This window comes from Aplidium turbinatum, chromosome 15 (assembly GCF_918807975.1).
Source record: "Aplidium turbinatum chromosome 15, kaAplTurb1.1, whole genome shotgun sequence".
In the NCBI taxonomy this organism is placed as follows: Eukaryota; Metazoa; Chordata; class Ascidiacea; order Aplousobranchia; family Polyclinidae; genus Aplidium; species Aplidium turbinatum.
In genome coordinates, this window is record NC_137486.1 from 19,566,680 (window position 1) to 19,580,028 (window position 13,349).

Genomic DNA, 13,349 nt, shown 5'->3' on the forward strand with positions numbered 1-13,349 from the left:
TTGCTTGTCACAGTATCGCTAAGCTGATATGGATTTTTCAATGATGAATTTACAGTTAAACGTGATGTCCACAACTGGATTGCGATCAGTTTAATATCCATGTGAATTGTGAACTCATTATCATGCGAATGACAGGTGGTTGTGAGAACAATAAATGAATAATTAATCAAAAGGTTCAAGGAATGCTCTTCAGCAGCACCTAGAGAGTAAAAGAAAAGCATAAGGCACGTTCTTCTTTGGGCAATCGTAAACCAAACAGCAAAATCTGTCATTTTTACATTGATGCAACGTCTGCCGACGAATGTAAGTGAAAGTAACGAATGTAGTCAAAATGACAAATTTTGCTATTCGGACAAATAAGTTTTTCATGTAGCGCAATTGCTGTAGCTATAAGGCTATTATGCACAAGAACACACGTGCACAAGCACAACTTAATCGCAACCGGCTTTAGTTTTGCAGTAGCAGTGGATTGAAAGTAAGCTGATTATAAAGTTACAACACTGTGAAGAAACGTCTTTGGCCGGATAATACTAAAAGTTATGCTCTCTTCTAAGATTTTTGTATTCGAGACCTTCCTCATTTAGTTCATCGTGAGTTCTGCTGCGTTTGACACTGTTACCACATTTTCAAGTAGACCTTGGTGTCAAAAACCGCATTTGCTATTTCCGAAGAACTTAATCTCATCGGCCGCATAAACTACAATCGATTCCCGTCATTGTGTTCGCTGCTGTCCGATCCGAAAATAGACGTAAGATCGTCAGAATCGTCCGCTTGATCAGTGGTGTGAAGATTGTCTTTTCCGTTCTTCCTGTTTTATTAATAGACAAAACAAAAGTGCTTTTGTTAACTAAACTAAAACAAACTGAGCACACGAAAAGAAAAACTTTGAACTAATTTACACTATGGCGTATCAAGGAACTGGTCGTTATTTTTGTAATTTCCGACATAACATAGTAGAAAAAAGGATTAGATTTCGATAATAGCCACAGCCCACATCTGTCTCCTTCCTGCTGTTGGCCTAGCTATACGTTCCTGCAGCTGCGTGACGCTACAACGTTACTTATTGTTTAAAGTGACGTTCCTACAACGTTGCATGATGTTCCACTTGAGGTATTGAACACACCGTGTTCGTATGGGTAGCCACTTTAACAAGTCGAAATTCTGCCACTGAAATTGATTAGAATGCAACCGCCAACCAATCAGAACATGTTATAAGAGGCTACCGTCCAATTGTGACCCTTCTCGCACTCATCCAGAGAGTTAATGCTTGTTTTGAACTTTATTTGGTAATTACAGAAGAAAAAGAACAATAGCAGTAGTGAGAATCGAACCCGCGTCAATGAAATGACTACTTTCTATCCCTAACCCTAACCCCTTAGCCAACCAGCTGACAAAAAATCCATCACTTAATTTGCCTTCTATCATCTTCTTTTCGCCATTTTTTACGTCACTTAAACCGTAGCTTGTGATTGGTTGGCGGTTTCATTCTAATCAATTTCAGTGGCAGAATTTCGACTTGTTAAAGTGGCTACCGTTCGTATGAGGCTTCCTGATGTGAGTGAAGTGTTGCCAGAATTTCGCGGAAATCAGAATTGTCTGAATTATTCTATCCACTAAATCCCTCCGAATGGATTGTTTCCTAAATGAGCTTTGCACAGTCACACACCACGAGAGTTGAATCACGAGAATCTACGTACATCGCGATATTCTGGCATCTCTCAGGGTGTGCATCTGCGCATCGCTTTTTTAGAAGAGCAGTTCGTTCATGCGGTGGGATGGCGCAACGGATAAGGCGTTGGCTTTCCAATTATGCAAACCTGGTTCGACTCCCGGCTTCAGCTGGTGGTTGAAAATACCGCTCACCTCTACCCAGGGTGTAATAAATTGGGTGGGCGTAGTTGCTGAAGTAAAGGCGGCCGAGAGAAAGGAACTAGCCACCCTACTCTCCTTAGTGCCGAAGGCTTAGTACAATGAGAACCTTATCTTCTCATACCCGACACTTGAATCAAGTATGGGACCCCCTTTACCTTTTAGTTCATTCAGGGCGACTTAGTGGATGAATTAATTTACCAGCGGTAACTCCACTTTGTCAATCTTGGTGACCTGGCCTGCGTCAATGAAGCAATGCCTCTGCAAGTATGTAAACCTGCCAAAATAAGATTTCCGAAAGGTTTTTCCTGTCAAAAAATAGACATTTGCTTAAAACAATCAACTAAGCCGTCTCACTTTTTCTTCGGAGTTTGAAGAGAATTTTCATCTTGATCAGATGCTTGATCTTCTCTCGAGTCGTCTGTATGAGGAGCAACATGACTTCGAGATCTTGGCTGGAAAGACTCCTCCTTAGTCGCGGTGGCATTCAAATTTTCAATAAAACTGACTTTTTGAGGAGAAAACCGACCTCCTTGAGAACGTTGACGTAAGTTTTTTTTGGTGACGTCATCCAAGTTGGTGACGCAATCGAGAGTGGGCGACAGAGGAGTCAATATTAGTCTGTTAGATTGTGGTGATTCAGATGGGCTGCGAGATATTCTTGGAGCTTTTTCTGAAGGTCTGAACAAAAGTGATCATCACACAGACAAAATGACCTTTCAAAGAACAATGAGATAACAGCACATCAAGATGTTTGTACTATTTGCACAAGATACGCGCTTTCAAAACAGAACATGAGTAACTGATGTCATTACACCTTGTTGCGTTCTTAATAACGTTTCAAGGTAATATTTATACATCAGCAGACGTTAAATCTATGTAAAGCACAATTTTCATGACTGGAATCCAGCTTTTCCTCATTGGGCATCGAGGACTGTGCCATCTTACCTCCACCAAACGGGGAAAAAGATCTCCGTGGCTCGAACAATGAGACTTAAGGTGTTGCGACCGTGCCATATTTAAAGTGATTGTTCCACTTTGGTATCATGCACGTTATAACGTCCGCGTTTTGTCGCTTATACCTTTTCCTAGACCTCTGCTATGTTTGGCATATAGCCTATTGTTTTTTTGTTGTGAGGATCAGAAATAAAAACAAACTGAAATAAACTGACTAAAAACTGGTTGTTTTTCTATGGAATCTTCACCTCGGTTGGTGGAATCTTCACTTATGGAATCTTCACCTGATACATTCCAATATGGAGTGGTGAGGGGGTAGAACCTTAGCCCAAGGGCTCATACGATGAATGAGTAACAATAATGAAATAATTGTTGCCTGCATACTAACCTGTTGTGTGGTGGAAAAGAACTGGTAGATTTTGTTTGAGGTAGTGAGAAAGATGAGTAGCCAGGATCAAAAGTTGACGTTGAAGATTCAAACCCGGGATGCCTGTCTCCACTTCTATTCCCGCTAGTGCTCAATTCCAAAGACTCCTCAGGGTTATTCTCGCTACAGAAAAAAGTAAAAGTTTTATAAAGTGCATATTGGCAGCCAACTGTAAAAAGAATGTTCCTGTCTGCATTATGGGCTTTATCAGCACCACGTTCTCTCCACACCTCAAATTTCTTGCAACAATTTATTTAATGCAATGCAGTACAACAAAGCACATACTTTTACAAGTGGCTCTACAATCCTCGAACTACAGTACGCTACACTACTTTATGCAATCAAACAGAGAGTAAGCTAAAATTAAATGCTGAAAAACTTTGTGTTTTTGCTCTTCAGTAGCCTGTTTGTATCTTTTTACTTAAACGGTATTACCACCTGATCATTTTGTCACCATGTGTTTCCTTTTCACGCAAGAGCTCTTAACTTGGGCTATGCCAGAACCGAACTCGTAGACAGCAGCTCTAAACGTTCTAGCTATCATTGGTGGTTGAACGTAATACGACAACAAATCCCAATAGTTAGCTTATTACCAATTTGATAGTGTTCTTGTGATAGCCTAAGCATGGTTGCCTACTTGTCTACATCTCCACTTCGACGCAACTTCTTCATAAACGATGTTATCTTTCCTTTGTCAGCTTTCTTCTGCAGAGTTTCTATTTCTTTGGTCATTGCACGAACCAGCTGCTTCTTTTCACATAGCTCTCTTTCCAACTCCAAGATCTTTAGAATGAAAAATATTACTGTCCGTTTATGAATCGGTAAATGCATGGGTGGTTCCAGCAAGTAGCTTTAGGGGGAAGAGGGGATTTCAACAAAATACAATGATGCGTAAGTCTACATTGATGCGACCTAGAAAATACATTGAGGATAAACCTATTTTTATGTTTTATGGGGAAGGCAATCATCCCTCTCTCCGGATCCGCCACTGGATAAATGTGGGTTTGACATGCTAGCTGTCGTGTCAAACGAAAGGCTTTACAAAAATGACTATCAATAGCCTACTGCTCTTGCTTAGCGCTCAGTATTAAAATAAAAACTTTCCTTAAGGTCGATTGAAAGGAATTGGTTAGTAAAAAGAAAGAAAAGAATATTTGTAATCGATTTAGAGCAGCGGTTCTCAACCGGGGGTCCGCAGACACCCGAAAGGTCCGCGAAACGTTTTCAGGAGGTCTATGACAGTTTTCGAACTTGCAGCATGATTCATGAATTACAACATTTAAAAACGGGTCATATTTTATTTGTGTAGGGTGGGCTATTAGGCTTATGAAGATTCTCAAACTGCGTTGCGACGCCCTGCTGGTGCGTCGTTTGAAATTTCGAAAGGGGTCGCACAAAGGTTCGGTTTCCGTTAGGAGACGCGATGACGCATAGACGCTACTAAAATTTCAGATAAAATTTTTTTAGGGGTCCTCGACCGCTTCGAGGTCACCAAAAGGGGTCCGCAAAGACAAAAAGATTGAGAACTAATTATTTAGAGTTGTATAAAACCACTTCAATATTACTAGGCTATTAACAAAAAAGCATACTGTATATACAAATTAAACTTAAATACCTGTAGCCTAAATCCTTTTGCTTTTAAAACACAAACGCAAAGGCATTGTATAAAGTACAATTTGTGTGTGTGGTGTAGATTGTAGATAGTAAATGCTTCTTTTAAAGGGCGGGGAAACCCAAATTAACTTTTCGAATTTTTTGTTTCAGCGTGATGTCATTGTGTACAAATTTTGTTGCCCTCGTCTCGCTAAGGCCGCTTTTGTTTGATCCCCGTTAGCGAGGCAGAGCGCGCATCCAGCCGCGACGCTGTACGCGGTGACGTCACAAGGTACATACAGTATTTTTCGAATTAATTGAAACTGTCAAGAAAACAGGCTGAATTTGTGTATATTTGGTTTATTGCGATAATTTATCAGATGTGTATAGTTTAATACCTAATGTGGCCTCCACCTTCTTTCAATATTGCACGAACACGGTTTGGAACAATTTTTAGGAAATTTTTGGAACAATTTTTTTAATTCGAACAAAACTGTATGTATCTTGTGACGTCACCGCGTACAGCGTCGCGGCTGGATGCGCGCGAGGCTTCGCAAACGGGGATCAAACAAAAGCGGCCTTAGCGAGACGAGGGCAACAAAATTTGGAATTTTTTTTTTTCTAAAACGCATGTTGTACACAATGACATCACGCTGAAACAAAAAACTCGCAAAAAGTTAATTTGGGTTTCCCCGCCCTTTAATGTAAAGCAATTGTAATCCACCGCAAAAGAGCTTTTTCAGCTACTTTTAAAAAATTGTAAATTTTCTAACTTAATAATAGGCTACTAAGCTACTGGTATCATTTTTGACGACAAACTGAAAACTATTTAGAAAAAAACAACAACATTACACTGATTACGGTACTCTTTGTTTGGCGAAATACCTATCATAAAATCTCCACGCATAAAATTACCAATTTTTACATTTGATTTCATCTGGACGACTTCCTAAAGCTAAATATTCCATCGTCAAAGTTAACCTACCCATAGTAAGCCTATATTTACCATAGCTGGATTTAACCGTAACATTTAAACATTGAACGATTTTCATATAGACGCAGCTTACTTTTTATAACTCACCTGTTGCCTTTTTGCTTCATTACTTTGCCGCAAGTCTTTAATCTCTGTTTCGTTTTCGCGACGTTTACCTCTGTATACTTTTTGCAGATCCTGGTATGCAAACACGTAACTTATTGCTTGTGATCCAATGTGAGATCATATATGGTTAATTTAGGGATATGGGTTAATTACTACAAATCTAAAGGATTGGGCATAGGCTACACAGTACACTTTCTCCACAGAAGCCAGTAGCGTAGCCAGGAATTTCCAATGGGGGGAATTTGACGACCCAGCGGCGGGGGGTCTGGGGGGCCTCCCCCAGAAAATTTTGAAACATTACTTTGAATTTGTTGCATTCTGAGAGCATTTTCAACAAAAATGTGGGTATGAATGTTCCTGTAAAATGGTGCTGTCCGGTGGTATAGCAAAAGGATAAGATCATGTTCGGAAATAAAACTAAGTCTCTATGTTTTCTTGTTGCTAATTCCTGGCTGAGATGTTTGAATGTTTGGTATTGGCAAAACTCGCTCTTTTAATGCAGTTTTGTTTAAAATTAGGCAATTTTTTTTAGACTGAAAGCATCATTCTCAATATCGTGACGTCACACGCGTGCCAAAGGGGGGGGGTTGTAACCCCCAACCCCCCCCCCCCCCCCCCCTTGGCTACGCCACTGACAGAAGCTAAACATTAATATGACGTTTTAAGTCAGTGGTTCCCATTTTTTTGTAGTCACTGATTCGTTAGAACTACAGATTCTTCCTGCGAACCCCTAACTCCTAAGGATGTAAACAAAATTTTGATTAAAGCTTAGGCTGCTTTTAGATATAGACTATGAACATTGGTGCATGAATTTGGTTTTTATCAATATATTCAATGCGTTTACATATTTCCCTTTACCTCACTTAGACCACAAAGGTTTTGTGGACCCTTGTTGGAAACCACTGATTTTGAGTTTGTAACTTAGGAGTCGCCCTAAAAACATTAGCATTTTTACTTTGTTTTGTTCTGCATTCTGTTACAACTTTTTGACCTGTATGATTTTTTCAGTACAATACAGGAAGACCTATCATTGCTATAGTATTCTACATTAACATAGCATTCGTCTAAAAATATAGCCTGAATGATTCCATATAGCCTAGGGCCTAGGCTATGCCTTGTAACTCGCCTTCATTTCATCTCTAAGTTGTGTTGCCTCTCGAACCGCATCACTTCGTTGCTCCTGCAGCAAAGAGTTTTGGTCTTGAACTAGTTCCACCTCCCGTCGTAGGGACTCTATTTGTGTCTCCAACCACTTGTTGTGGTCACATACCTTTCGGTACTGATCTGCCAGTTCACTGTGGTGATAAAAAACGTTGTGTTTGAAGTGTGGCAAGAGTTTCTAACAGACAAGGGCATCAAGTCTAAAAATGTCTGTATAGATGTAGTTGTCTGCCTGCGATGTTTAAGAGCAACACATCGCCTGTCGTACTACGATGGATGCAACAGATACAAAAGAGAAGGCTTGCTACGAGAGTTAGTAAAATTAAATAGCTAAGTTTATAACTTAAACAGTTCTGAAATGTATTGAGGGCGGTATTCATTCCGAGTAACACTGCTAAAAAATATATATTGATAAAAAAATTAAACATTTTTTAGTAACTGCAGAAGTAGGCCTACACCAAAGTCACCTGTCCAGGTCTTCAGTCAATGAAAGTGATGGAGGGGGTGTCTGACTTGTTTTTGTTCTTAACAAGTTCTTTAGCTGCTTTTCTAGCATAAACTTTTCTTCTCTCACTTTTGCAATTTCTTTCAATAAATGCTGATCGTTTCTAAAGAGAAAAAAACAATTGAATAAGTAATTAACGATTGGTTAGTTAGACACACGCTTACTTCCGGCCTATAAAAGTTTTTTTTTTTATTTAGTCATACAAGCTTATATTATTCCAGTAGAGCAGTGGTTCCCAACCTTTTTAACCTTGCGGCACCCTATCAAAGAGACAAATAGTTTGTGGCACCCTGGTAAAACTGGATCAATTTTATGAGGTTTCTGTATTTAAAATAACTGTATGAAATAACACAGAATGAGTTGTACAGTAGGCTATAGCGCGCATAAATAAATGTACTTATGCAAAAGTCAGTGTGAAATTTGGGCTTGACTTCTAGCACAAAGTGCCTTAATATCTGGGGGCACATCCGATAAAGCCACCCGCATTTTTTCGCCGACTATAAGCAGTCGTTCTCGTTTTTTAGTTTTGATGTTCGTTAATACGGAAAATCCACTCTCACATAGGTATGAGGTGGAAAACTTCTGCAAACTAAGGATAACACAAGGATATTCATTTTGATTTTTTATCCAGAACTCGCCGAAAGGCATCTGCTTGTGCATAAGCTTAAAATTTCTGTTGTTACGAATGTCAATTAATTCTTCTTCTTCTTTAAGATTCAAAGCAATATGAGAGTCCAGTAAAAATAGATTTATCGATAACTTCGCAAAATAAAATCATGAAACCTGGCAATAATGATGCGTTTCAAACGATTTTATGGAAAGAACAGCAACGAGTCAAAATCTATTTCACGCAGTTTTTCCTGGGCGAGAAAACAAAGGCTTACCGCAGATTATCTACTTACCGCCAGCGACTTCCTCACAAAGCGACTCTCCAGAAAGGAGCCGGGAATAACTGCGAGAGGCGAAACTTAATACGCACTGAAACTCGGTTAGAAATAAATAAATTCCGCACTTAACGAGTTAAAGTTAAAACAAAGAATGGGCCGCAGTATTGCAATATCTCAATTATCTCGCGGCACCCTTGAGCATTGCAATTGGCACCCCAAGGTGCCGCGGCACCCCGGTTGGGAACCACTGCAGTAGAGAGTCACACCACCAGTGCGAATTCAATGGTGGAAGACTTTTGCAGAAGCTGTTTCTTCGTAACAGTGTGACGATTAATGACGCAGTTGGTGCTTGTGTCGGGATAGACAGAGCTGCGAAGGACTCACTTGACAACATGTCAATGCAAATGCTGGCACTCCTGGCGTAACTAGCCTAGAAACAAGGTAGCCTATGTGAGATCAGGCAGTTATTCCGCCAAGTTGGTCTGGATTGGGGTATTTCTCTAGCTCACTATATCAGATACATTCATTGCTAAAGGTAGTGGAATAAAAATCGGCTACGCAGCCTAGTGGTAAAAGCGGCCAATTGACAGGAAGTTGGTTCGCCGCCCATCTACAGCACGCTACCGCATGATGCATTCTTTCTCCGTTTTGCTTTAAAAAAGCCTGGTCTTTATCCCGAAATTTATTTCAAACTCGCTCGTCAAGTTGTCATCCATTCGTTCAAGATGTCCAACCTATCTCAGACCATGCATTGTAATTGTGACACATACTAAAAGATTTCGGTTTTCAGCAGCCGAGTGTGGCAAGAATTGAAAGTGACAGACCCGTGTTTCGCTGCGTTTTCGCCTTCCTATCTACGTCGCAAAGTAGCAACAACCGTTTAAACGAGATCGTGGTATCCAGGCTTAGGCTACTCCAGGTGGTTGAAATTAAGATTAGTGTACGGGAAGGGACCCAATCTTCGTGTCCACATTCAGGCTTGTCATAAATTGTTTTGCCAAAGACACAACCGCATGCTCTTGTACGGTGTCGAACCGGCGCGTTTTGGAGCATCATAGCCTACCACTACCAGGGCTTTCACTACTGGACTATGGAGCCGATGTTTTAACGAGGTAAGACCCCATCAATTCAAATGTTCGACCATCATGCTTACTGTGATTCTGTGCTGTAGAATTGTTGTTGCCCGTGTTTTTGTTGTCTTGCATCTTGCTTCAGACGTTGACTTTCAAGGAGTTTTCTCTTCAATTCACTTATTTGTCTTTCTCTCATTATAATATCTAGAATAAACAAAACAATGCGATGTTATGATATAACAATCGGCTGCCGCAAAAGCATATAGGCCTGCTGTAGTTGAGCCTGGAGTGACCAAGGAATTGCCGGGCATCAAAATTCAAATATTGTAAACGATTATTATATTTCGCCTGCTCAGAATAGCTACAACGAAAAATACCTTCATGAGCTTGTTGAAGCTCACGCTTCAATGATTGTATTTCATCGGTTGTAGATTCCGAAGCTCTGTTGTGTCCAGATACCTTTGTACAAAAAAAAAAGTTTAAGATAGCAGCCTGAGTATCCAGGGGAACACCGTCACGTACCTCCTCCTTCGAAAAACAAAAAAAAAACGAAAAAATGTGCAATTTCTCAGTTTCTGCCAAGTTGCACAACTGCTACGCTCGCTCAATGACATTTCTAGCCCAATGACATTTCTAGCCCTATGACACTACTAGCCCAATCGGTGGCAAAAGTAACATAGAGGACTCGCGTTTTCAGCAGTGGACATAAAAATTAGAAGACTTTTTTGTGCCTCTTAAAAACTGAGAAAATATTGCAATGCTTCAAAGAAAACACAGTGCTCTCAACATCTCACCTAGTTATCACTTAAGTTAACTTACTCTAGTTTTAATAAAGATATAGGCCTAAAGTGCCTTTTATGCTAAAGAAATGTGCTTTTCATGCTATAGGGAAAAGTGGGAAACACGTCGGACGGGCTTTTCGAAAAACTTCGTCAAAAAATATATTGAAGTCCTTCTACGATCATGAAGGTAAAAATAACAATTTGAAACTTAATTTCAACTTCAAACCTAACTTAAGCAGACAGCTTCAGTGCAGCAGCCGACAAGCAGAAGTAATCTCTAATAACTCACCCCAGCCGGCAATCAGTTATTTATGTATGCCAATCGAAATGTACCAACAGCAGGCTTACAATACCAACACTAAGAAGTGTAGACTGCTCCTTTATAAAAAGCATGGCAAGAGATTGAGGTCAGTAAAAATTTATTTTGTTTCATAATTGACTACAAGATATTGTTTATGCGGAAAGAAATGGTCTAAATTTACTTTTCTACTTTCTTCCAGCCTGTTTTTCAATTCTTTAATTGTGGTATTCTGCGACAATTGCAAACTCTCCATTTCATCGAGCTGAGTTTTCAACAGTGCATTCTCCGCCTCAGCAGCTTGTAATTTTGCGCCACTGATGCGGACATTTGGCTGAGGTCTTGCATCGATTTCTTTAATTGGAGAAAATCTCCTGTGAATTCGAATTGAAAAATTATTTGCTTAAACAAGTTTTTCTTTTTTCATTAATAAACTTTCATTTCATTTTGAAGAGGCCATTCATTTTTTCCGCTGTAGCAAATTTGCACTCATTTAATTTAATTGTCACAACTTACTGAACTAGCCTACTTTTAAAGACCAAAATCTAACAAAACCAAAAAGAATTGTAACATAGGTTTAACCAGACTTGGACAACTAGATAATTCTAGTTGTCTGATTCGATGAATTAGAGCAAAACGTTAGTAATTAATTCTAATTTAGCAAAAACTTGTTTAGGCTACTCAAATTCTAGTTGTAATCTAATCTCCAGTTTTGCTAAAAATTCTAGTTTTTTTCGATAGTGTTTTTCAGCAAATGAAAGGAAACCTCATGCAAGAAAAATGCAATAAAACGATCAAGATCAAAGTGTCATATACTGTCATTTCATCGCGTAGCGAAGTCATTAAAAACTCGATAAACTCATCAATTCACCTACATCACAATGTTTATTATGACGTAAATGGTTTCGGTGCAGTGATGGGGAATGACACTTTGATCTAGAGTTGCCCATGAGTTGCCATATTAGGCGTTTTTTTCCAAATAGAGAAAAATATTATATAACGACTGCGTCAAACTAATTCTAATCTACAGTAGTTTAAATTCTATTCTAGTTTGCGAAAACGTAGCTAGCTCTAATTTTAAGTCTGGTAGGCTATAATTTGTAAAAACTAGAATAGCTATAATTCTAATTCTAATCTAACTTCAAAATGCTAAAAAATACTATTTTTCCAAGCATAGGCGTAGCCAGGGGGGCGAACGGGGCCATGCCCCCCCCCCCCCCCCAAATTTTCAAAGTTTGGATTCCGAAGTTGAACCCTTTGTTGAAAATATAATATAATTTGTATAAATTGATATTGTTTTCCAAGACATCTGGCTATTAACACCCCCCAGGACTTGTTTTAGACACACAGAAAGACACCAATAAATTTTGCAAATCGTAAATCGCGCAAAGTTTACGCGATTTACGCTTCTTTTAACTAATCTGTGGAAGCAATTTCAGAATCGCTTACTCTGTAGCAGGCCCGCAACCAGCAACTATTTTCGGGGGAGGCATTTAATTTTTATCAAAGTACCAGCATTAAAATGATGCATTGTGACATTTTTATGTTAATGTCCACGCCCATTGATAAGGGACAAGAGTGTGTGGCACTACCATGTTACGGTTCAGTGGTCATAACTTATGTCAATCACGTTTTTGTTTAGTACAGCATTAAAGGAAACTAGCCTTTGTAACCTTTTCTCATTTAGCTATGACTACCCAAGGAAGAAAATTACGATAATACAAATATTTACAAATGCCTAAGCCCAACTGAGTAGCTTATTCACCACGCTGTCGTAGCTGCTTTTGATCTCGAATTATTTAGTTGTTTTTAAACGCTTTTTATGGTGATGATGGATGCTGACATTATGTATACGCTAACGAAACAGATAATGAGGATGCCAGCCTAATTTATCGAACAAAATCGTTAGCATGGCTTCCAACCAGCGTAGCCTACTTTCGGTTTCGATAGTCTACACTCTACAGAAGGGTTTCCCAAACTTTTTTGGGCCACGGACCACTATTTGTGAATCTGTTTATTCGCGGACCCCCAATTCCAATACAATGGCAAAAATGAATAAAACCGAATTTTGTTTATTTAAAAAACTGACAACATCAATGGGACGGATGGGATTGCTTCTTATTGCATAAGTCATCAATTCTGGGAGTTATTTGTGAAAGGCAAACTCTTAAGTCAGGATCCACGGAAAGTCTGGACCTGTATATTGTCTTCATGTTGGTAAGAGCTGAAAATGCTGTCTCACACATGTAGGTCGTGGCAAAAGGCAATAAAATTTTAGTTGCCTTTTGCGATAGCAATGGATATTCCTCCACAACACTCAACCAGAAAGATGCAATAGCTGTTTCTGTTTGATTGAAACTAAGCATTAAAGTTCGATCAGATGATAATTCGGCTAATTCTTCTTCTTCGCGTCCTGACAGATCAGTCTTTGTTACAACGAAAGGGTTTAAAATCAAGTCGAAATTCTCATATGTCTCTTTTAAAAAGTACTTCTTGAAATGTGCAGAAAGCAATTCCAAATGTCGTGTAACCTCAGAGAAAATCAACTCTGTATTCATTAAGAACTGCGGCAATTATTTTTGACTGTGTAGGCTACGTACTGTACACAGGGCCGTTGACAGGATTTCTCGGGCCCGGTACCAATTTATTTTCGGGCCCCCTTCATCGACAATGTTATGAATATATAAAGGTTGTGTAC

At 39.3% G+C, this 13,349-nt stretch overlaps 2 protein-coding genes across 2 annotated transcripts in view; both read right to left on the reverse strand.

Moving 5' to 3' along the window:
- Positions 1–10,923, reverse strand: LOC145784142 (uncharacterized). The gene is made up of 10 exons (XM_082595899.1): positions 10,836–10,923; positions 9,949–10,030; positions 9,652–9,775; positions 7,574–7,714; positions 7,072–7,240; positions 5,928–6,017; positions 3,891–4,036; positions 3,215–3,376; positions 2,227–2,550; positions 1–808 (listed from the first exon to the last, which is right to left on the reverse strand). The coding sequence occupies exons 1-10, from the start codon at positions 10,905–10,907 to the stop codon at positions 697–699; spliced, it is 1,422 nt and encodes a 473-aa protein (XP_082452025.1). The 5' UTR covers positions 10,908–10,923; the 3' UTR covers positions 1–696.
- Positions 10,909–13,349, reverse strand: part of LOC145784047 (uncharacterized) — a 25,897-nt gene continuing 23,456 nt past the window's right edge. Inside the window, exons 20-21 of the mRNA XM_082595803.1 lie at positions 10,967–11,025; positions 10,909–10,916 (exon numbers count right to left, since the gene is read on the reverse strand). Coding sequence (XP_082451929.1) covers positions 10,909–10,916; positions 10,967–11,025 — 67 coding nt within the window. The remainder of the gene's footprint in view (positions 10,917–10,966; positions 11,026–13,349) is intronic.